The 23,939-nt window shown below is 54.1% G+C and overlaps 1 protein-coding gene across 10 annotated transcripts in view; it reads right to left on the bottom strand.

The window, feature by feature from the left end:
* The window catches only part of VIPR2 (vasoactive intestinal peptide receptor 2), a 112,068-nt gene that overhangs the window by 58,013 nt on the left and 30,116 nt on the right, over positions 1–23,939 (bottom strand). For 9 of the 10 annotated variants that reach the window (XM_077997845.1, XM_077997848.1, XM_028846541.2 and 6 more), the window contains 2 exons: positions 21,632–21,739; positions 16,437–16,534 (listed from right to left, as the gene is read on the bottom strand). In XM_077997845.1, the coding sequence (XP_077853971.1) occupies positions 16,437–16,534; positions 21,632–21,739 (206 nt within the window). Of the gene's footprint in view, positions 1–16,436; positions 16,535–21,485; positions 21,511–21,631; positions 21,740–23,939 lie in introns of those variants that run through there. The other variant, XM_077997851.1, reaches the window with a different exon arrangement.

Consider the following 23,939-nt stretch of genomic DNA (forward strand, 5'->3'; position numbering starts at 1 on the left):
GCCGGGAGGTATGCAGTTTGGTGGGTGACCACCAACATTTGGAAGAGGACAGCACAGAACCTGTGGTTTTGTGCGGTGTCTGCACTCCATCACAATGTGAACTGTGTCCCTAACTGCAGGTCTCAGGCAAACGCGAAGCAAGCCTTTGGGCTAGGCCAAGGGGCTCCTGACTCCATGGCTGGCCATGCTGGAGCCTGCGTCTGCTGCCGGCAGTGGCTGGGCTGGTGCATGTGAACATTCTCAGGAAACCCTCTGATAGAAGCCTTCTTTACCCCTTAGCAGATGTGCCCTTGTGGGATGGGCTCTGACAAAGTCTCAGCTTTCCAGCCCACGTCAGCCCCCATCACGCACATCTCCGTCTGGGAAACTGCTTCTTCCAGACCCTTTGTGTAATGATGAACATCTTAACCAATGCCACCTCGCACAGGGTGCTGTGGGGTGCAGAAGGCAAAGCCGCATCAGCACGCAGACAGCTTCTGTCCTGTCCTTGGTAAACAAGACCAATGCGCACCAGGCCAGAGGGGCAAGGGCCGTGCCTCTGAGTTCTGCAGGCAGGCAGGAGACTCTTGGCAGGACCACACAAGGCGTGGGCGGGAGAAGGAGAGTGCTCGGGGCAGGAACTCTGGGAGCTCTTAGTGAGTGAAGAGAAATAACAAGTGATGGGGCAGGCAGCTGGGCACCCTGGAGGGCAGTGCTGCCAGGTGGGGCAGGAAAAGCATGGGGCACGAGACAGGATGTGGAGGCCACTGGGGCAGGATTTCATGCCAAGTGACAGCACCCACCCTTGGCCTCTCCCACCCAGAGTGGCAAAATGTGTCCCCTGTTCCTTCTGCCAGGCTTCAGGCTCCTGCAGAGAGGGAGCTGGGCACGGGATTCAGGGCACTCTGCCTGTGCAATGGCAAGCAAGGTCAGCGCCTGGTGAGTGTCTGCAGGGCCCCTGGCGGCGCAGCCTCACGCTGCAGAATGTGTGGGGTTTGCACCTCGCATGGGTCCCTGGAGCACGTGTGCTTGTTGGGGGGTCTCTGCCTTGTGCTGGCATGGAGTGGGACGCAGGGAGGATTTAGGGGCATGGACTCCACCCCTCACTGGAGGCCGCCAGTTGCCAGTCTCAGAGGTAGGACGTGCCTCTTCTTGCCTTGAAAGTCAAAGGCTGGAGCTTCCTTTTGCTTCTTAAATGTTTTAGACACCATCATAAACCACAGCCTATTTTTGTGGGAAATATTCTCCAAGATGCCACTGCAATATTTTCCAAGGGCATCATGGCCCATGGAAGCTTCTTCCCAAAACTGAGGTGCCATCTCAAGATTCAGGATGAGAACACTGCACTGCCTGAAAGCATTCGCAAGTCGAATTTTTCTTCTTTCAAGTTACTGGCAAAATATCCTTTGAGGACGTTTACTTTGAGGATATATCCTTTGGCAAATATCCTGGTGCGAAGCACCAGATTCTACAATTCACTCTGCTTAGGAGACTGTCACGACCATTATCATAACGGTACAGTGTTTTGCAGTTTACAAAATGAATTCATGCAGTTCTGGCAACAACCCTGTGAAGGCACCAGATTGAGTCTCACTGCTCCGTTCCCATTACACGAATGAGACAGGTGGAGAGTTTTGTTTGTTTGTTTGTTTTGAGATGGAGCCTGGCTCTGTCGCCCATGCTGGAGTGCAGTGGTGAGATCTTGGTTCACTTCAACCTCTGCCTCCCAGGTTCAAGCGATTCTTCTGCCTCAGCCTCCTGAGTAGCTGGAACTACAGGCACGTGCCACCGTGCCCAGCTAACTTTTGTATTTTTAGTAGAGACCAGGCTGGTCTCGAACTCCTGACCTCGTGATCTGCCTGCCTTGACTTCCCAAAGTGCTGGGATTACAGGCGTGAGCCACCATGCCTGGCCACATGGTGAGTTTAAGGACACGGCTGTCACGCTGAAACTGACACCAGGATCGAATCCCATGACACCGTCTCACTGGAGGAAGCCTCCCACTGTGAGAATCCAGTTACTCTTTTGTTTCAGGTTTTTTTTTCTTTAGGAGTAACCGGTGATTCCTTCTGAAAAGGCCACATGCTGCGGGATTCCAGCCCATGACATTGTGGAAAGGCAGAACCATGGAGCCAGGGCAAAGGTCGGTGGTTGCCAGGGGCTGGGGAAGGAGGGACGAAGAGGCGGAGCAGGGGGAGTTTCAGGGCAGCGAGGATGACCCGTGCGATGCTGTGGTGGCGGGTCCTTGTCATTAGGCCTTTGTCCAAATCCACAGAATGCAAAGAACCAGGAGTGAACCCTAAGTAAACCAGGGACTCCAGTTAACAGTAAGGGGTCAATATTATACCAAAGCCGTCAGTTGTAACAAATGTACAACATTAACAAACATGTTAATAAGAGGCACTGGGCAGTGCGGACTGCACGAGAACCCCTGTACTTTCTGCTTAACGTTTACGTCACCATAAAACTGCTCTAAAAAGTCAATTAACTTGAAAAAGCAGGAGCTGCTAAGTCCAGTGGAGAACTCAGGGACGCCTAGGGTGGTTCCATCTTAAGAATGTGTGTTCTGGTGTGCACCGGGGAGGAGGGCTGAGAACTGCTTTTCCAACAGCAAGGTAAAGCACAGACATGATCTTGACTTGTTTTGCCCATGGAGGCCTGTGAAAATCAGACCGTGCTGAGCTGGGTTGTGGGGAGGTGCCCTGTTCTGACCTATGCTGGGGACTGTGATATCCCAGAATCCAGAATCCGAGGTGCGTTGAAGAGGCCTTCCAGAAGCAAAAGCTGTGACAGCCCAGATCCTGCGCCATGGCTGCGTGGCTGAGACTGCCACATGGGTTCTGCCCCCAGGAAGGGCTAAGGCTGGGGCCTGCATGGTTCTGCTGAGTCTTCAGGAAGGCGAGAGAGAAGCTGTCAACCTGGGGAATGTCAGTGTGAAGTTTCTTTCCAGGGATGCTCTTCCTCTTTACATGGGCCACCTGGCTGTTGCAGCTGCGCTGATTCTCCATGGTCAGGCGTCGTGCCCAGGAGCTAGTCCTGCTGGGTCTCAGCTCTGCCCACCTCCAAGTGCCTGGGCCAGGACCCTCGGCTCACGGTGCTTGCTTTGCACCCTGTGGGCTGGCACAAAGCCACCACTCCTCAGTGAGTAGCTGACACCCATGTAATAAACACAGAAGTGACACAATTCTCTGAAGCAGCAAAAGTGCATCTTGGAGGCTGGTTGTGACGCCAGCAGTTTGTCTTCAGGTTCTGTGAATAAAACATCAGCTCTCACCCCAAATGGTCGAGAGAAGACTCACACAACCTCATGTGAAGAAAACCACACTCTGCCAGGATCCCAATAGTGAGATACGGCTTCCCCAATAAACAATACCCAGGATCCTGACAGTGAGATACGGTTTCCCCAACAAACAATACCCAGGCGGGGGTGCTCCCTATCCTCTCCCTGCTGCCCCCATAATCCAGGCTGCAGCAAGTCCTGGGCAGTGACTGTGGCTGGCTGGGGGCCCCACTCGGTCCTTGCCCAACCCCTGAAGGCACTGAGCCTGAGGGTCTTTTACAGGGGAAGCCGGCAATGAGCTTGAGGTCTTCTGACCTCAAGAATGGTTCTTCCTCTACCTACTAGGGCACAGCATCCATCAGCCTTGACTGTTGCCCAATCCTGACAGAATCTACAGAGGAACCGGCATCTGCAGCAGCACACCGGTACATCTGCACACAGGCTGCAGCACAGCCATACACTTGCAGCAGTACACCTGAACACCTGCACACCTGCTGCGGCACACCTGTTCATCCACACACATGCTGCAGCACAGCTATACACCTGTGGCAGTATACCTGAACACCCGCATACCTGCTGCAGCACACCGGTACATCCGCACACATGCTGCAGCACACCTGTACACCTGCAGAAGTACACCTGAACACCTGCACACCCACTACAGCACACCCGTATACCACACACCTGCTGTAGCACACCTGTACACCTGCAAGGAGTCAGGACAGTCCCACCACATTATTCACATCACAGTGATTTTTGTTTGTGTTCACATCACGGTTTGTTGGGGAAGCTGTATCTGACTATCAGGATCCTTGGTATTGTTGAGTGGACAGGACAGTGTCTCCCAAGTTGGACTAAGTCCTGACCTGCGTAGGATTTCTTGGAGAAGCCATTGTCTGAGCTGGAGAGGGAATCACACAGTGGTAGCAGCACGGCCTGTACCACAGAGTGAAAGCAGTGAGCTCTGAAGTCCATTCAGCAACTCCGGTCACAACCTGGAAACACTGCTGGGAGAACAATCCTGGTGCCTCCAGGCCTCAGTTCCTCATCTGTGGAAGGGGAATAGTTCCTATCTGGCAGTGTTGTGCATTGAATTTAGAATTTCATGTAAAGTGCTTAGAACACAGTAAGCCCTTAATAACAACTATTATTAAAACTAATGTTATTGGCACATTCTAGATGTTCAATACATATTAGTGATTTTTGTCAGCAAGGAAACCTGAGACAAGTCTTTATGTGCTTTATAACTCAGGTTTCTCCACCTATAAAACAACAACAACAACAAAAACCTGTCCCACTGTCTCAAAAAGTACATGGGACCCTAACAATTATACCTCACTGGCTGTACACTGCATACAGGATGACAGTACGAGGCTGCATTTCTGTGAGAGCAAGGCATTGCACATCTAGAAGGTGCTGTGATTAGCAAGTATGGCTGTGGGGAAGGGAGAAGTTACTCATGGAGGGAAAGGAAAAGCAAATTAGGACTTAAAAAATTACTGTGGACGAAAGGGGACAGCAAATCAAAAACAAGGCAGGCATCAAAGGAGACTCCCAGCACAGACACACTGGGACCACGCACAGAGGCCACTTCCTGTGACCATTTTGCCAAACTGGTAAAGCTTGGATTCCTTGGGAACCTACTTCGCCCCAGGAGCTCCGTAGAAGCATCAAATTGTGGTTTACGGAACTGGAGCAACACAAGTGAGGTGAATAGAGGGCTTTGCACACAAAGTGGAAGATAAGGGCCGATGTCTCGACTGCTCCTGCGAATCCCCTGCCCGCGGATGAGTCTGTGGCTGCCCCTTCTGAGCCGTGTCCCCTTATGGTAAAGTGTGGTCATGCAGCACTTATCCCATGGGATGGCTGGGGGTTGAATGAGCTGGTCCATGAAGAGTTCAGCATGGTGCCAGGTGCTCTGTGAACACTCAATAATTTATGCTATTTGGCGTGATATGAGGATGACAAGAATTTTTATAACGGAAGGGATGTGAAAGGTTGTGTAATCCCACAACTGCAGCCCTCCTTGCTTCCTTTGCACACGCCTACCTCGCAGGGGGCCCAGGGTAAGCCCCGCCCTGCACATCACTCCTCACACACTCCCGTTCCCCCATCAGCATCAGCAGTGGGGGGACGAGGGGCCACGAGACCTGCCTGGCCTCCTCCCATGGTTCCTGGGATGCAAGCACTGGTCAGTGCCACAGGAGGAGGCTGGAACACTCAGAGCTGCGGCCGGGAGCCTGCCTGGCCCTGGAGGCTGCTTCTCAGTCAGCTGTCCTCCTTCCACAGGCCTAAGCAGTTAGAAAAGCCACCTGGGCTGGGGGCGGGGTTCATGCCTGTAATCCCAATACTTTGGGAGGCTGAGGCATGCGGATCATATGGGCCAGGAGTCTGTACTAAAAATACAAAAATTGGCCAGGCTGGTGGCGCACATCTGTGGTCCCAGCTACTTGGGAGGCTGAGGCATAAAAATCGCTTGAACCTGGGAGGCGGAGGTTGCAGTGAGCCGAGATTATGCCACTGAACTCCTGGGTAGCGGTTAGTCCCTCAGAAAACAGAGGTGAGAACCTCCCGGGGCTTTCCTGTAAAGATAGAGTCAGATGTTGATGTGAGGGTTTCCCACCTGCACAGCCTGCCTTCCACGTGGACTCTGCAGGTTGAGCCCGCTTTAAGCAAAAGGACACGGCAATAGACGGCTGGGGCCCAGAGTGAACTCGGCGAATCTGACACTCATGAAGCCAAGAGCGCCGGGTGCGACGGGAGCGGGTCTTACCCTGTCCCCTCCAGACAGGCCCAGCACCATGTTCTAATCTGAGGTCAGAAGGAGGAGACAGTGACCTGAGTACCCCATTTACCCTCTCCTCTGGGATTTTCTCCTCAAGATGACAGGGTGAGGAGGGTTTCTGGGTTCTGGTCTGCCACTGCCCTTTGAGCTATTTATCTTCAAATATTCATTTCCTTTCCCGTTTTAAACTGAAGAGTCTTGACTCATTCCAAATTGCATAGCCTCCGGCATCAAAATAACTTGAACCAAATCACCAAAATAACCTCCTTCCATGAGCAATTTTGGGATTTTTTTGGGAGGAGCCTGTTTTCTTTTCTTTTCTTTTTTTTGAGACGGAGTCTCACTCTGTCGCCCAGGCTGGAGTGCAGTGGTGCGATCTCAGCTCACTGCAAGCTCCGCCTCCCGGGTTCTGCTGTTTTCACTGAGATTTGTGGTCTACCAGAGGGAGGTGGTTTGCAACCTGGCTTTCTGCTTGGAAGGTGTGGCTCGGCGTCTCGGAGTCCTGGGCCCTGGGCGTCTCATGGGCCTGGTGCGGGGCAGTGGCACGGGCTGCCAGCAAGAGCTGCCTCCCTTCTGCTCTCAAGAAAAGGCGTTGGGAGCACAGGCGGTGACTGTTGCCCGCACATGCGTGTGAGTGTGCAGCCTCTACGGGAAGAGTGGGTGACCCGGGGAGTCAAGGCAGGTGGAACAAGCCAGACCCATTCAAGCAGCAGAGATGCTGAGAGATGTGGTCCTGCGGGGGCTGGTGGGGGCAGAAAACATTTCTTCAAGACACTGGCAGTTACTGGAGGAAGGTGAGAGGTAAACGTCATTATATTTCAAAAAACACTGTAGACTTTGAGAGCTTTGTGTGCTCATTTGCTTTTCCTTAGGTTGAGACTGAAAACGTCAACACAGGCGGCTGGTCTCGTCCGTCTTCTCAGAGGTCATCCTTGAGGGAATGGGAAACTCAGACCGTGTTTTAAGAAGCGCCCTTTAGTAGAAGTCAGGGCAGGCACCGCGGCTCCACACTCACTTTCGAGGGTGCTGGCGGGTGTGGCTGGGGCTCACTCTCACGGCCGGAAGAGAGGAGCCTCTCCACCTCGCTCGGGAGATTTTTTTAAAAATGTCTTATTTCTCACAAAAACAACCACTTCCCTGGGCTGAAAACTCCCCTGGAGTCTGTTATTGCAGAGCAGTGCCGGGCTCAGGATCCAAGATGGGAATGAGGAGCTGTTCCACCCACTACAAGCAGGTGCCCAGAGTGTCCCTGGGTCTGGAGGTGGGAGACCCCACAGCGTCCCTGGGTCCAGACATGGGAGACGGCCTGCAGTGTCCCTGGGTCTGGAGAGGGGAGACCCCACAGCGTCCCTGGGTCTGGAGGTGGGAGACCCTGCAGCGTCCCTGGGTCTGGAGGTGGGAGACCCCGCAGCATCCCTGGGTCTGGAGGTGGGAGACCCTGCAGCGTCCCTGGGTCTGGACACGGGAGACGGCCCGCAGCGTCCCTGGGTCAGAGAGGGGAGACCCCGCAGCGTCCCTGGGTCAGAGAGGGGAGACCCCGCAGCGTCCCTGGGTCAGAGAGGGGAGACCCCGCAGCGTCCCTGGGTCTGGAGAGGGGAGGCCCCGCAGCGTCCCTGGGTCTGGAGAGGGGAGACCCCGCAGCGTCCCTGGGTCTGGAGGTGGGAGACCCTGCAGCGTCCCTGGGTCTGGAGGTGGGAGACCCTGCAGCGTCCCTGGGTCTGGACAGGGGAGACCCCGCAGTGTCCCTGGGTCTGGAGGTGGGAGACCCCACAGCGTCCCTGGGTCTGGACAGGGGAGACCCCGCAGTGTCCCTAGGTCTGGAGGTGGGAGACCCCACAGCGTCCCTGGGTCTGGACAGGGGAGACCCCGCAGTGTCCCTGGGTCTGGAGAGGGGAGACCCCACAGCGTCCCTGGGTCCAGACATGAGAGACCCCACAGTGCCCCTGGGTCTGGACACGGGAGACGGCCCGCAGCATCCCTGGGTCAGAGAGGGGAGACCCCGCAGCGTCCCTGGGTCAGAGAGGGGAGACCCCGCAGCATCCCTGGGTCAGAGAGGGGAGACCCCGCAGCGTCCCTGGGTCTCCTGGACAGCGGCCACCCCGTGCCCAGTACTGATGGGCGCCCCTCGTGACCCCCCTTTCAGGGCTGGTGGTCAGGTCTGAGTGACGGAAAGGGAGCAGGAAGCTGAAGGGTAGGATGGGGAGCAGGCTCACATCTGTGATGGGAAAGTCTGCTTTGACCTCTCAAGAAAAGGCTCAATTTTTAGGGAAATAATTTCCAAATCATTTAAGAGGCCCCAAGAGGAGAGATGCAGAGGAGAGGATGGTCTCTCACTGCAGCCCTGGTCTCATTCTCCACAGAGGAGGCTCCTCCCCTATGCTCCACCCCAGGGGATCCAGGGCCTCGCCTCTGCCATCTGGGACGAGAAACCTGTGGCTTCACTTCCAGACTCAGCAGAGGAAGAGGCCACGGGGTCTCCGATGAGCACGTGGAAACTCGCTCCTCCAATCTTGCTGTCTGAGGGACGGGGACATCGTTTAGACACAGGCCAGAGAGTGCCCAAGGCCCACGGAAAGTTGTACCCATGGCTGCTGCTGACATCAGCCACTAGCTAAGCTCAGGACTCAGGAGCCCTTGGAGCCCCTGACCCGTCAGCCAGGGCTGGCACTCAGGAGCCAGAGCTGGGGAGGCCCAGGCGTGGCCACGTGCACAGGCACCGCTCTCCCTGGGGGAGCAGCGGAGACATCCCTGGGTGGCGTCCTGTTCTTCCTCTGAATACGGGCTGGTTTCCCAGGGAAGAGTGTGCACTGCTGTTACCCCAAGTGAGCCTGCGGTGATAATTGCAGTGTGATTTCGCAGCTTCTTTGCAGGGTGGCATCCGGCTCTGGTGGTGAGATTTTAAAGAGGAAGATCCTGTGTGTACAGGGCTGTGAGGCAGACAGCCCGTAATCAGTGCGACTCCGTGCCATGCCACGCACCTTATTTTAAGCCACGTGTTTCCTTTGTGGTGTGTCCGAGTTAGACGGAGAACTGATTTTCCTTTAAAATCCAAACATGACATTTCTGAAGTACAGAAACAGTCAGAGACATGTGGAGCTTTTTATCCCATTGGGACCTAGTTCATGCATAGAGTTTAGGATTTAAAAACGCAACTGACCTAGGAAGTGAGGGCCTTTGCTTTGCTACCGTTCATACTACTTTGCTTTAAAACATGTGCCTGGCAGATCTCCCGAACCTAGTCCCAAGGAGACATCAGACAGACCCCGGCAAAGCCGCTTCGTGGAATGAGAGGGCTGAGGTCTCTGAGGGTGTCACGGCCACAGAGACGGAGAGGGGCCGGGGAGCCACCACAACCACACACGGCGCGCTATCCCGGCCTGGGGTCTATGAAATCGGAGCCGAGGCAGCAAATCAGACGACAGCGTTAGTGAAAATGGACATTTCCTAAATCTGATGACACTACTGAAGTGACTTAAGAGACCAGCCCTGCTTTTAGGGGATTCCCTAACATTTAAGGGGCGAAAAGGCGTGTGTGTGCAGCCCACCCTCGAACGACTGTGTGCTACACACACCCAGTGTAAGGGCCGGGCAAATGCTCACAGCCGGTGACGGGGCTCGCAATCGGGGAACCTGGCCCTGTTCTTGCAACTAACTTCAAAACAGCTTTTAAGAATGATATGGCAGAGAGAAAGTGACAACTGAGTTTCCTCATTGTGCTGACAAAGTCTGGGCTTCAAAGGCAAAGCTCGTATAAATTTAAGTGATATTTTTAGTACTTAAAATTTGATTTTTGTAAATATAAAATCAATATATTCTTATTTTTGAAAAAGCAGAAAATAGAGCAAAAGGGAGAGGAGAGAACAAGAGAGAGAACAAGAGTGTTACCGGGAGCCCCAGACTCAAGGCCCTGCTGTTCTGCCTGCTCGGCCGCTATCCCGCCCACAGTGGTCTCCACAAGCCCCCTGCTCCCATACAGGTTCCAAATCACGTTGACATGACAGGTGGTGCCTGACAGGCAGTAGGTGAATCCCTTCAAAACTCTTCCTTCTCTCTGTTTTTCTTTTAAGTCTTTCACAGACCTCCCTAGAACCCTGAATTGTGGGTTTCCACACTTTCTTCAATTCAGTTGTTTCTTAGGACCATAAATGCTGAGTCCTGGAGGGGTCGGTGCAGTGTGTCCTGGAGGGGCCCGTGCAGTGTGTCCTGGAGGGGCCAGTGCGGTGTGTCCTGGAGGGGCCAGTGTGGTGTGCGGTGGACAATCTGGAGGCTCTGCTGAATCCTGGAGCATGTGCTGTGTGTCCTGGAGGGGTCAGTGCTGTGTGTCCTGGAGGGGCCAGTGTGGTGTGCGGTGGACAATCTGGAGGCTCCCTGGGGTCTCCGGGCAACAAGCGGCAGGGCGCGCACCTTCTCGGAACCAGCGGCCCCACCCCACCCACCTGTGGGGCCCAGGAGCCAGCTGCTGGGTGCCCAAGCTGAACATCTGCCAGCCACATACAGACCTCCCCTTAAGGGGAGCAGCAGGGAGGCTGGACCCTTCCCCAGAGCAGAATGCCAGGGGTCCTGTCCAAGGCTGCCCAAGCCCAGAGACAGCCCTCCTATCCATCGAGGCTGGGCGAGTTTCAACCCCTGCCTGGGGCCACACACTCCTTCATGCAGAGCCTGGTGTGCAGACCCTGCTGCCTTGGATGGTCTGTCCTGTGCCAGGCACGTACCTCCCCTCCTCCGGCATCGGCCAGCTCCACGCCCAGAAGCGCCTGGTGCACCGTGGTGGCCCTGGTGCTGGTGTTTCCTGCAGGTCCCCGTCCGGCACTGCACATCATCCCGGTGTGCTCCTCCGTCCTTCCACCTTCCTGACCACGTGGGCCTCTAATTCCTTCGCCTTCATCTCCCTCCCATTAGGAGAATCTTCCCTAGCGGATTCCTTTAGAACTTAAAGAACTTGGAGACCCAGTCGCCGTCCCTGGGCACCAGCGTATCCGTGCATTTCCTTCTTAACCTCCTTCCCTGGTCCCGTATCTCCTTTGGCCCTGAAAAGACTCATCCATTTATTTGGAAAGTATTAAGCATCACATGCACAGATTAAAACTAAACAGCAGAAAAGTGCTCATAATCCTGTCTGGTTGTGCCAGGTGACTGGTGAATGATTTCTGCCTGTGGCCAGATTTCTGCCCCGGCCTGAGGTTAATCTCGTGGCCCCTGCAACAGCCACAGGTCCACCTCCCGTCCTGATCCACCTTGGGATGCTTCTGCAGTACTGTGTCCGTGGTCGAGTCCACCCTGTCTGTGGCTGCCTTGCTGTCCCCTTTCCCATCACTCGATGAGCCAGTGCCCTCGTGGCTGGCACCAGCTGGCCACCTGCTGGGCCTGAGGACCGTGAGGGGAGGCTTCCTTCGGAAACGCTGCTGCTCTCAGAGGTGGTTTGGGGCAGGCTGCTCTGGGGGTCTCTGCCAGGCCCCTCCTGGCACCGTGGGAGGCTGGTGTGTCCTTGCAGGGCTGCAGGAGGGTTGGCGGGATGACCAGATGGGGCCTCCCACAAAGGCGTCCGCAGTGCCAGCTGCTGTGATCTTTGTCGCCAGGGATGGGAGCCCTGGGGATTGAGGTGTGCCATCAGTGGGACGAGTCACCACGGGGGCCTGAGTGCTGGAGGAGGGCACAGGCTTATTTTTAGGGATGTGGCGTAACATGGAAGAAATGCATGCACTTGAAGCACGGGAAGGCCGAAATGCCAAACAGTTCTCGTGGCTAAATTTAGCAGACGTGCTCTTTATGTAGGAATGGAGTTAACAAGTATGTGACACAGAAGACTTACGGGAGCCGGCCACCTCGCGTGCCCACCATGGTGTGCTGCTGGGGCCGTTCCCGGGAGCACCGCGCTCCGCCCCGGCCGCCTCCACCACAGAAGCAACGGCAGGGGCTGTGAGTGCTCAGGGTCTTAGAGGTTCGACTGCGTTACCCCTGCCTGACCCTGACTCAAGGAGGGAGGCCCCCACTCCGTGCTCTTTCATCGGTGCCTGAGATGAAATCCAAATCACCAAGAATTCCCACTCCCTTTGGGCTTTTGACACAAAGTGTGCTTTTCAGTGCCTTGTTTCAAGAAACACAGGCTTGAAGAGGCACCTTTCAGAAGCTGAGCAGCAATTCCAGCCCGTTGGGACGCACAGACCAAGATTTCTGGGTCTGATCCCAGGAGTGGGACAGGGCGGGCACAGGGCTTTGTGCAACATCACTCAGCCATCGGTGAGTGACAGCTGGGCGGATTCTCAGGCCTGGAATGATGAGGCCAAGGCTTCTGGCCTCTCGTGTAAGGATTCCAGGCTCTGACTCTGACTGGCATCAGCTGGGAATGTGCTGGAAAGGCAGGGTCTCAGGCCCCACCCAGACCCACTGGGCCAGAGCCCATACCACGATGAGTCCCAGGAGCTCCTCAGTGGCCTCTTGGAAGCCTGAGCCCCACCGGGGTGAGTGGAATCCCCAGCCTCACACCAGCCCTGCTGGCCGCTGCCGCTCCCATCTTCTGCCTGAGCCGTTTTCTGTTTTCCACACAATGGGAACCCCAGCCCCCAACCCATCAGCACAGAAGGGATGTGATGGGATGAAGGGCAGGGCAGGGTAGGGCGGTTGGGCCCCAGCACACGGCTTGGGGGAGCCTCCCACGTTTGGTGATCCCGAGCCCTCAGTCTGCTGGGAGAACTGTGGCTTACAGGGAAGTGCGGGTGGGAAAGGGGAGAGGAACAGCAGTGGAGGGCAAGGGCTGAGGCCGTTGCTCCTTGATACACCATGGGATGAAACCCTTTACTCAGTGAAGACCTAAGACTCCCTTAGGCCTGAAAGCTGGTCTTGGCAGGAGGAGGACACAGACGGGAAGACCTCGGATATGGAGACTGATCCCTGGCTGGCGAACCTGCTTCAGGATCTGACTGTAGCAGGTGAGACCCCAAATAAAGGCCCAGACCACAGCCAAGGCCCATACAGCCCAGCAGGCTCTGGGTCCGGATGAGATGCAGCTGCTCAGCAGTGCCCAGGGCTGCCCCAGAGCCCTCTGGTCCCCAGAGCCCTTCTCCTCCCAGGGGCTCCCACACCCACATCTCTGCTGATTCCCTCACACATGTAGACAAGTCTGTGGCTTCTGTGGAGGCTAATTTTTTTTCTCAAATTTAATTAATTTTGAAAACAATGAACAATAATGATTGCACACACAACACCCAGGGCAGACTTTGGCCCTATGCAAGCAGGAAACACAACTAAAAATGTGAATCTGGGAAGCAAGTGGGCACTGATGGGACGAAGCATGAGCTCCGGGCAGGAGGAACTCTGTTCAGTTCCGCTCCCAGGCAGTCCTGTGCTCGCCAGAGGGCAGGGCCGGCCCAGGGCCGTGCGTGTCCGGCCCGCGCCTGCCTGGGGCCTGTTCTGGCGCTTGCAGCCTCCAGAACGCCCTGCGCTATGTGCCGTCGCCTCATCTTGGAAACGAGTCCCTAAACCAACCAAGTATTCAAAGTATTCAAAGACCAGAAACTGCAACAGGAAGAAAAATTATTCATTTTGGTTTTGTGCCATCCTTTTCCTTGCTTTCTCACTTTAAAATATTTTGACTTTCTAATCCCTTAGCAGTGAATATGTACTTATAATATTTGCAGAATCTCTGAAATGTTTAATTAAGAAGAAAAATAGTCCTTCAGACTAAACAGCAAAGCATCAGGGGATCACAGAGTAACTGTGCTCACGCAGGCAGGGTTTAATTACAGGCCTTGATGAAGGACCAATGGACCCAGAAGAGCCTGCCATGTGTCCCTGGGATGCCTCCCAGGGTGTGGCCGGGGGAGACGGGAGATAAGAAGCTTGGGCATGACTCTGCGAGCTGACATTGCCACGCAGGCGGTGGCTGTCACTGCCTCCCAGATCCACGTCACTCTCTATGACCCAGGGGCTCGGAACAGAGGTTCCCAGGGAATGCTTATTCATGGAGTGAATAAAGGAAGGAGAGAATGAACAAAGGAGCATCAGGCCCAGGCCTCCTGACGGAGCCTGCACATGTGGGGCTCTGGGTGATGCTGCTGGGGGTCTTGGTCTCTGCTCTTCACCAGCACCTCTGTCCTAATGTCTCCCAGGCACGGCTGCCGGCCAGGTGCAGACAAAGACGAAGACTCAGAGGTGGTGCCTCTAACACACCGGGGATCCCACCTGGACCTTGAAATCCCCCCCAGGCTACAGAAGCCCCCGAGACCCCTGGCTGCTCCCTTTCCTATGGAAGCCTGGGGCAGACGGTGTTGTCACTGCTGTGATTTCACACACCGGAGCCAGCTGTCAGCCACGGTATGCGACGACAGAGGCCTCAACGTTCCCCCCCTCCCTGGCTGAGCTGGGTGTAGCCATGCGCCCCAGGACCTTCCTGAGGGCCTTCCTCAAGGGCTCACAGCCATGTGCACCGGAGCTGGGCCCCCAACACTCAACTCAGCCTTCTCTCAACTCCACTGGAAGCCATGGGCGACAGCGCATCTTAGACAGGCCCACAGGTCAATGCAGTCCCCAGCCGGGTGGCTCCTGCAGGTGCCTTCAACCCACTCGGAGGGCAGTGGGGCCAGGCGCTGTCCTGACCAGATGGCAACAAGCAGACTGCCTGGGAATCAGACTGACCGGGGCCTGGCTGTGGCTGCTCACCAGTGGGGAGCACACCTCACCACTCCCCTAAGCCTCAGCTTCTCCATCCATGCAGTGAGTTGTTTTCAAGCCTAACTGAAGTAACACAGACAGTGGGCTCACGGTAACACCCGCCAACATCAGCCGCCACCACCTTATCCACTGGTCACGCGATGTGGTTTGCCTGTGTCCCCACCCACATCTCATCTTGAATTGTAGCTCCCATGATTCCGACGTGTTGTGGGAGGGACTCAGTGGGAGGGAACTGAATGATGGGGGCGGCTCCCCCAGACTGTTCTTGTGGACGCGAATGGGTCTCACGAGGTCTGATGGTTTGATAAGGGGTTTCCCCTTTCGCTTGACTCTCATTCTGTCTTCTGCCTGCTGCCATGATTGTGAGGCCCCCTCAGCCACACGGAACTGTGAGTCCATCAAAGCTCTGTTTCTTATAAATTACCCAGTCTCAGGTACATCTTTACCAGCAGAGTGAAAATGAACTAATATACCAGGGTCAGGAGTTTTATCTTCCAGTTGTTGGGATATTGGTCACTGCATAAGATACTTCCTTTCCTAGGGTTTAATAATTTGGTGGAGAGAGAACTGGCTTAGAGTTGTGAATCTTAGAGAAGTGAGCAGAGGAAGCCTCTGGGAGAAAGTTGGGCTCATTCTCCCAAGAGGCAGCCAGGCAGCATTGCCACCATCCCCTGGGGACCCCGAGGGCAGAAGCCACACCTCCAGGAGGGGCAGGTGGAGCACGGTCAGGGCAGGAGGCGATTGGCCCACGAGCTGATGGTTTCGCCGGGAATTCTGTGGGCTTGCAGGAGAAAGTTTGCATGTGGGGAGTGCGACCCTTCCCAGGGCTCCTTAGAGCAGCCTCCAGTGCATCCCCTGCCCCCTGCCTCGCCTGTGCAGGGAGCACCCTCTGCACACACCTCTGGCTGCGGGTTGGTAGGGCACCGGGCACCCACATGGTGCTGCCAGGGCTGCGGGGAAGGACGGAGGTCTGTCTGCTGATAAACCACAGGCCGATGTTGTGGAGAGTGAGCCCTCGGGAGGAGCAGCCGCCTGAGGCAGAGCTGGGGAAGTTGGCACAGATGGAGCAGAGCTTAAGGCCACGCATCCCACACTTGGGAGAAACATCCTCATTACTGAAACATCACAGCCCTGCAGTGGACATAACGCCCGAGAGCCCCAGGTCACTGCAGCAAGTTTGTGCAGCCCGGATGGGGGGTCCCCAACTCACCCTGGAACCCCTGCTCCCAGACGCCTCCTGGCCGAGGACAAGCCAGGTCTCTTAGCTTGAAAAGACACCCTAATTGTGGTCACATCTCCTGCTGCAGGCTCAGGGCTCAGGAAACCATGGCACTGGCTTCTCAATGCCCAGAATGTGGCAAAATCTTAAATGGGGCAAGAAATCCAAATGCGGAAAGGGTGTGCTCTCCAGGACCCATCTGAAAAGTTACTTTCGGGCAGGCGGGGCCACTCTTAGATCTTCCTCACCATCTCCCAGACATGCACACAGCAGGTCAGGAAAACCTGCCTTTCCCTGCCTGCAAAATGACGGAACAATCAAACAATCCCAAGTGCAGCAGCAGAATGGAAACAGGGACTCCGCTTAACTTGGACAGCGGGAAGTAGCGTCGGTACTCAGAGGATTATTTAGGGGAAAAATCTACATAATTCTTGCAGGGCAGGAGGGGGCTGCTGGTGCAGGGTCAGGAAGCGGAACCCACCACGTGGCAGCCCGTGGGAGCCTACCTTGCTCTCGTCCTCCGGGTCGCTGTAGCCACAGGCATCGATGAAATCTGGGAACGTCTCCGACCATCCGTCACTCGTACAGTTTTTGCTTATGTTTCCTGGAAAGTGAAGTTCAGATATTTTATCTGCAAGTCCATGAAAACTGGCCTTAGAAGGGACCTTAGTCTGTGCTGAGCCCGTGCGCTCTGAAAATGCTTCCCATGCCCAGGGCTCAGCTAGGAGACAGGGCTCCACTCAAAAAACCTTCCTTGGCCTCCCAGTCCACGTGACCTGGCCCGCAGGTCACCTCTCGGGGCTGGTGGGGTCTGAGATGAGAGTGAACACGCTGTGTCGTAAGTCAGAATTACTACAACTGTAAATGTAGTTCTTCTGGGGCAGAACGAAAATTCTTAACAGACTCTTAGGTTCTGCCACCATAAGTGATATTTACAGCCAAGCCTTGGCCGTCCTGGAGCCGGTGCCTGGCCTGCTCCGTTCCTGACAGCACCCCCCCTCCTCCCGGCCAGGCCCTCACCACCGACCATGACCCAGCAGGGCAGGCTCCATCCAGTTCCTGACATCCAGTTCCTCCCTCCTCCCAGCCACGCCCTCACCACCAACGGTGACTGGGTGCTCGGCCTGCCCCAGTTCCTGACAGCACCCTCCCTCCTCCCAGCCAGGCCCTCACCACCGACGATGACTGGGTGCTCGGCCTGCCCCAGTTCCTGACAGCACCCTCCCTCCTCCCAGCCAGGCCCTCACTACCGACCATGAACCTGCAGGGCAGGCTCCATCCAGTTCCTGACATCCAGTTCCTCCCTCCTCCTGGCCAGGCCCTCACCACTGATGGTGACTGGGTGCTCGGCCTGCCCCAGTTCCTGACAGCACCCTCCCTCCTCCCGGCCAGCACTCTTGCCACCAACAGTGACCAGGTGCCCGGCCTGCTCCGTTCCTGACAGCACCCTCCCTCCTCCCGGCCAGGCCCTCACCACTGACAGTGACTGGGTGCCTGGCCTGCCCCAGTTCCTGACAGCACCTTCCCTCCTCCCAGCCAGGCCCTCACCACCAACCGTGACCCAGTAGGGCAGGCTCCATTTGGCCACTGGTGTTGGAAGAAAGGATGGCGGAATTACAGTTTAATTGTAGGAAATTAAGGCAATTGTGCCCTTACAATCTCATCGTTTGCTCCTAAGGAACTAAAATCGTATGTAAGCTCAGAAATTCAATGTTCCTTGTATTTGTGTGTCCTTAGCAGACGGCCACACAGAACAGTAGGTGATAGAGCTCTCAAAGGTGTCTGAGCTGTAAGAATAAAACCAGGCACTGAACGCCGTGCCAGCCTTGCCCCGAGCATGGCTGCATGGCGTCAGGATCACCCCCACAGCAGAGCCCAGGAAGCCAGACCCCTCCATGCACTCCTGCACCTGGCATGGCCAGAGTGGGGCCCCTGTCTCCCTGCCCGGGGGACTGGAAGGGTCTGGGGCTTTGGATTTAGCAAATATTTTCACTCCCATGACTTTTTAATTTCAAGACAACCTTGCAAGACAGACTTGGTGGGCACTACAGTTCCCATTTTACAGAAGGGAAAACAAGGCTTCGAAGACTCGGTTTCTGAGTGGGGTGCATGCGTTATTCTTGTCATGCAGTGGTGAGAAGCAGAGGGAGGGCTGGCTGGGCCAGGCCCTGGCTCTACTGGGGAGCAGTGGGGTAGGAGACTGGTCTCAGCGAGGCCACAGGGCTGGCCCTGCCCACTGGCACCCCGACACCATCACCAATCAGGGGCTCTGACTACAAGGCCCACGCCTCACACAGGGAGCCCCAGTAAGGTCTGGGGGCCGCTTAGCTGCAGAGACCCCATACACAGTACAGGCAAAACAGAGCCCTAAAAGGGGCGAGACTCCTAGAGACCTGGTCCCACCGCCCCATTGTGCAGACAAGGAGACAGGTCTACAAAGATAAATGATGTGCCCACCACAGACTCAGGAACAGCACTCTTAATAGTTATTATCATAATAGTAGTCATGTGGTAGTGGCTGCTCCGACTCACTGAGCCCTCAGGAACGCCAGGCTCTGTGTCTGCATCAACCCAGTTAATCTTGACAGCCACAGGAGGCGGCTCTCCAATTAATCTCAGAGATGAGACGGCCAAGGCTGAGGAAGAAGTGTCACTTGCCCAAAGTCACACTGGGGAGTGATGGGCCAAGCGCCACACCTGACAGCCTGGCTCTCACCTGAGCAGGGCACCTACAGGCCCCGATCCTGAGTCTGGAAGCCAGGACCTCGGTGGGAGCTGAGGCTGTCACTCATCTTCTGCGAGGTGTGGCCTTTTTTCCTTCCTACAGATCAGTGTTTACCAATCCAAAGAAGATACTTAAATAAAACTCCAAAAACTCAGTCAGTCAGTCATTCTGTGAAGTGCAGATTCCCTCACAGGTTTTTTATCCTTTCTGACTTCTCACTCCTGAGACACACGGGGCAAATGTGGAAGGAGAGGAAATGCCTGAGGTGGCAACCTGCAGAGATCGGGGGGGGGGCAGAGAGAGGCCAGGGAGGGGCAGAGAGAGGCCAGGGAGGTGCAGAGAGGCCAGGGAGATGCAAAGAAAGGCTGTGGGGCACGGGGGCACGCTCTCGCCCACTTGCAAGATGACGAATACTTGAAGGCCTCCCTTAGGGCTTCAGTGCTCTCAGCGACTATTCCAAGCCCCATGAGGCTACATCATCCTCCACTGGGGGATGTGCTGATGCCCCTTTAAAGGCCCAGAACCACACCTGGCCCTACACCTGTGCTGGATGGGCGGCTGAGCTGCTGCCCTGGGTCTGGCTACAACAGTGCCATGCAGAATTGGCAGGTGGGCACCAGGAGCAACTGGAAACACAGAAAGTAAGTCAAGGGAGAGAGGCCAGCACACGGCCGTTGGAGCTGCCTCCTGGGCGCTGAGCATGGGGCTTGAACAGGAGCTGTCCACAGAAGGCTGTCCTCCCGGTGATGAGTCCTTGTGCCTCTCATCCCGGCTCCTGCTTCCTTTTTCCCCTCTATGCAGACAGCTGGCTCATTGCCTCCTGGAGGGGATGGGACAGGAAATGCCCGAAGCACCTGATCCTCACAGCTTTCCCCAAGCAGCAGCGGTAAAGTCCAGCCCGGGTGGGGAGAGCACCTGCATCCCGGGTCCCACTGCTGCAGGGCAGGGTTAGGACCTGCAGAAGGAGCTGCCCACTGCTTCTGGACACGGCCCAGGGTCCCGCCTGGCACAGAGATGTAGGGTGCCAGTGTGCTGGTCACTGTGACGATGAGCCGGGCACGCGTGATGATGCCCAGAGGCCACCTGCCTAGTGTAGGACAGACAGCCCCCAAACCTCCCACCTGCTGGAAGGATGAGAAATCAAAAGAGAAAACAACGCTTCGTTAGAATGGTGACTTATTTCTGGAACACCTGGGTTTGTGGGCGGAAATGATTCCGCGTGTGTTCTGTGACCCAGCTTTCCTTACAGGTCACGGGAGGAGCAGCCATCACATGTGTAGAGCGTTCTGTAGACCACAGAGCACCACGCAGATGCGAGCCTGACTTTCATTTCATTTCAAGACTCTCCAGTTATCCCTGCCGAATTTAGTCTCTGAAGCCTCAGCCCCTGTGGTACGATGCCAGGTGGTTTCACCCCAGTCCTGCTTGGCCCCCAGTCACATCCACACCTCTCTAAGTATTTGCAAAGGATGCCCATTGAATGCCCCAGGGATGAATTCCATGCGGACACTCCATGGGGACCATCCGTCCACAGTCTGTGCATGTCATCGCATAGCTCACGTTTTTCCAATGGGTTGAAAAAGTAGCAGCATATTTCCCCTGCATTTCAGACCCTCTAGCTGCAACTACTCAGACTTGGGGAAACACCACAGGTTTCCTCACACTAGCAAGGTGGTGTCATGCTCCCCGCTTGGGAAAAAGGTGGAATAAGCATTTCACCCAAAACCGACTGGGAGTTTTCACACTTCCAGGGGGCGCGGGATGCTTCCGGGCAGGGCCAGAGCCTCACTGGCCTGGGCGCCTGGTGCCCAGATGGCTTCTGTCTGGCAGACGCCGGACTGTGTTTTGGTGTTTGCCAGTGTGCAAACTACCAGGCTGCTGGGTGCTTTCTGGAAGCCTCAGAACCATGCCATCGACTAGGAAAAGCCAGAGTCCATGCCAATTCTCTCCAGCTCTCCAGAAGAATGGATGCAGCCCAAGCTGCTCGGTAGAAATGCTACTGATTGGAGGGAACAGTTCTTAAAGTCCAGGTTCTCTAAAGTGACTTCGGTTCTAACTCAGGAGTGGGTAATGATGCTAATGCAAGTACGGTCCCCACCTTCAGGCTGCTCTGCTGGCAACTCGGGGTGAGAAAGTCAAAATCTTCCTTTCGGAATCTCCTTCTCCTCTGTCCCAATCTCTTTTCCAATAATCTGCTTTCAAACACTACAGCATTATTACTTCCCAAAGTCCTTACCCTTTAACCTCTGTCTAAGGTAAAAGCAAATTCTCCATAGTATTTCAAAGTATTATGCTTTCTGTTTCCAGATGTTTCTTATGTTTTCTATTTTTCTGAACAGATTTCTTCACACTGTGAAAATCTGAATCACTCACAAAAACAAATAAACCCTTCTCTCAGGACTCGGCCAAGAGATATTTGCCGCACACGGAGCATGCCCTGGGTGCCGAGGAGGAGCCTGGAAGCCCAGAGAAACTGCGAATTCCAGGCAGCATCAAGCCAGTGAGGCGGCAGGGAGGTCGGGGGAATGGGTTCGGTAAACTAGGTGCGTCCTGGGGCCTCTGCCCTGAGCATGGAGGCTCTGGGTGCCACACTTGTCACTTCCCAGAAACTTCCAGAGCGTGCTCTCCGGGGTCCACAGGCCGACTCCGCAGGAGGAGGAGAGCCTCCTTTATGCCCCCCTTGCCTCCCCTCCCCTCTCATGCATGTTTCCCATGCTTTGGTTCCCATGTGGCTCCTGTCTAACCTGGTTCTTTCCCTGCAGTTGCCCTGCTCTCTGCGGTTTGACTGAAGGCAGGTGATGCCCTTCTGCACCCTAAGACGGGCACTCACCCCAGTATGCCACAGCCGTTCCCTGACCCCCAGGGTGGGAGGAGATGCCTGAAGGAAAGTGATGTTCCTGCTTCTTGGATGGAAAACATGGACGCTCAGATGCAAACACCCTGGAGGAGCTCAGGAACTCAACCCACGGACAGTACCTGCTTTGCTGTAAAAATTGCTGAAGACTTTTGGGCAGGGCACCGTGACCATCTCTCCCACGTTGGCAGGCCGCCAGCATGTGATGTTGTCCCAGACGCCACTGCAGGCTGGAAGGAGAGAAACAGAGTGAGGCGGGTGCAAGGTGAAAGAAGCGTCACAAATAGAAATGCCATTCATGAGATAACTGCCTCGCAAACTCCTTTTCTGTGAAACATGCTTGCACCAACACAATTATTGAGACTATAGTTAGCTTGTGGGTTCATCTCAATGAGCTTTGGAGGAATAACCATATGGTGGTAGAAAGCATTTGAGTAATTCAGTGTATACCATGTACCTTCTGAATTTTAAGAGAATCATTACTTACTTCTTGTGATCAGCATTTCCCAGTGTGACAAAGTGGGCACCACTGGGTGTTAGTGCAAGGGCCGGTCGGGGAGGGCGACGCCCGGGGAAAGTGTGCTTGTGCTTCTGTGGAATCTGACTTCAATGATTATTTGCAAATTGAAGTATTTGATAATATTTGGTTGATTTTTCACTGTCAAGATGCCTTATTAGCAACAAAATCTTAGGTTACCTGCATGGAGTTATCAAATAATTTGCATAATGCATAGCTTAAACCTTTTTAGACCTCTTATTTGGTCTTAATAGCCACCTGGTGAAGGTAAGATATCAAAATATTGCATTAATTATCTTCCAGATGAAAAGCAGTAAGGTTCAAATCATTTAATGACTTCTCAATGTCACACAACAGTGATGGAATCCATGTTTAAATCCAGTACTTTTTCCTACTTGTCCATGGTATTTACACTATATTTGAGACCTCTAAAATTTTATCTTATACTTAAACCTCAATATCAGAAAAGCAATGTGCTGGCCTCGGTAAAAACTAACAAACAAACAAACAAGCAAACGTCAGTTTTCCTTTCAGCGTATGCCACCCAGACCTGTGCAATAACTGTAGGAATACCTCCATGGGGAACACACGGCTTTGGTGTGAACACAGGAGTGTTTTACTTTCAAGAATACAGAAATGTCTCTGAAAAGTTGGCCATGAGCTAAGTTTTGCAGATGAAAATAGTTTCTAAATACTTTCAATAAAAGTGAAAATATATTTATTATAAAATAAAATTACATACCAATACTTGAGTAAGTACATAAATTCATATTACATTAATGTTAACATATTTAAAGAAGATGTTGATTTTCTTTTAAAATGTTCAAAACAAGTGATCAAATACAAATGCATCACTAGAAACTCCAGATGTGCCTCAGGCCCACCAGGTATGAGCGCCCGTGTAAGGCTGCTTAGAGTCTAAGTAGTAGAGTTATTTAAGTGCTAAGTTCATAAACCAAGCACCTCTAACTCTGGTGTGTAGGGCAGGTGGTGGAGAGGTGTCAGGATGGGGTTCCTAGCCAAGAGTGAACAAGGTGGAGAGGAAAATGAAGATGTCTAGGCCTCTAAGTGAAGACTCTGCATGTGATCAGCCAAGTTCTGTCCATCTCCTATAAAACAGCAAGCTCTGGCAGTTTTGTGGCTGGTTATTTTGAAGGTTCAGCTTTTTACCACAAAATGACAAATTTCTGCCTCGATGATAGTAATGGCTGGGTGCAGTGGCTCACGCCTGTAATCCCAGCACGTTGGGAGGCCGAGGTTGGTGGATCATTTGAGGTCAGGAGTGCGAGACCAGCCTGGCCAACATGGTGAAACCCTGTCTCTACTGAAAATACAAAAATTAGCTGGTTGTGGTGGTACATGCCTGTAATCCCAGCTACTCGGGAGGCTAAGGGAGGAGAATTGCTTGAACCCAGTAGGCAGAGGTCGCAGCGAGCCGAGATTGCACCATTGCACTCCAGCTTGGGTGACAAAGCAAAACTCAGTCACACAAAAACAAAGTAATAATTATATGATATTGCTATTTTAAAACAATGGGCTGGGTGCGGTGACTCATGTTTGTAATCTCAACACTTTGGCAGGCTGAGGCAGGATGATCCCTTGAGCCCAAGACTTCAAGACCAGCGTGGGCAACATAGTGAGACCCCATCTCTACAGAAAATATTTAAAAATTCGCTGGAGGTAACAGAGCATGCCTATAGTCCCAGCTACTTGGGAGGCTGAAGTGGGAGGATCACTTGAGCCTGAGAGGTCGAGGTTGCAGTGAGTAAAGATCATGCCACTACACTCAAGCCCAAGTGACAGAGCAAGACCTTGCTTCAATAAGTACACAATAAATAAGATAATATATAATAAGATAACTAATACATAATATAAATTATAATGCAATAATTATATACTGTATAATACTAATT

This window comes from Macaca mulatta, chromosome 3, assembly GCF_049350105.2.
Source record: "Macaca mulatta isolate MMU2019108-1 chromosome 3, T2T-MMU8v2.0, whole genome shotgun sequence".
Taxonomy (NCBI): Eukaryota; Metazoa; Chordata; class Mammalia; order Primates; family Cercopithecidae; genus Macaca; species Macaca mulatta.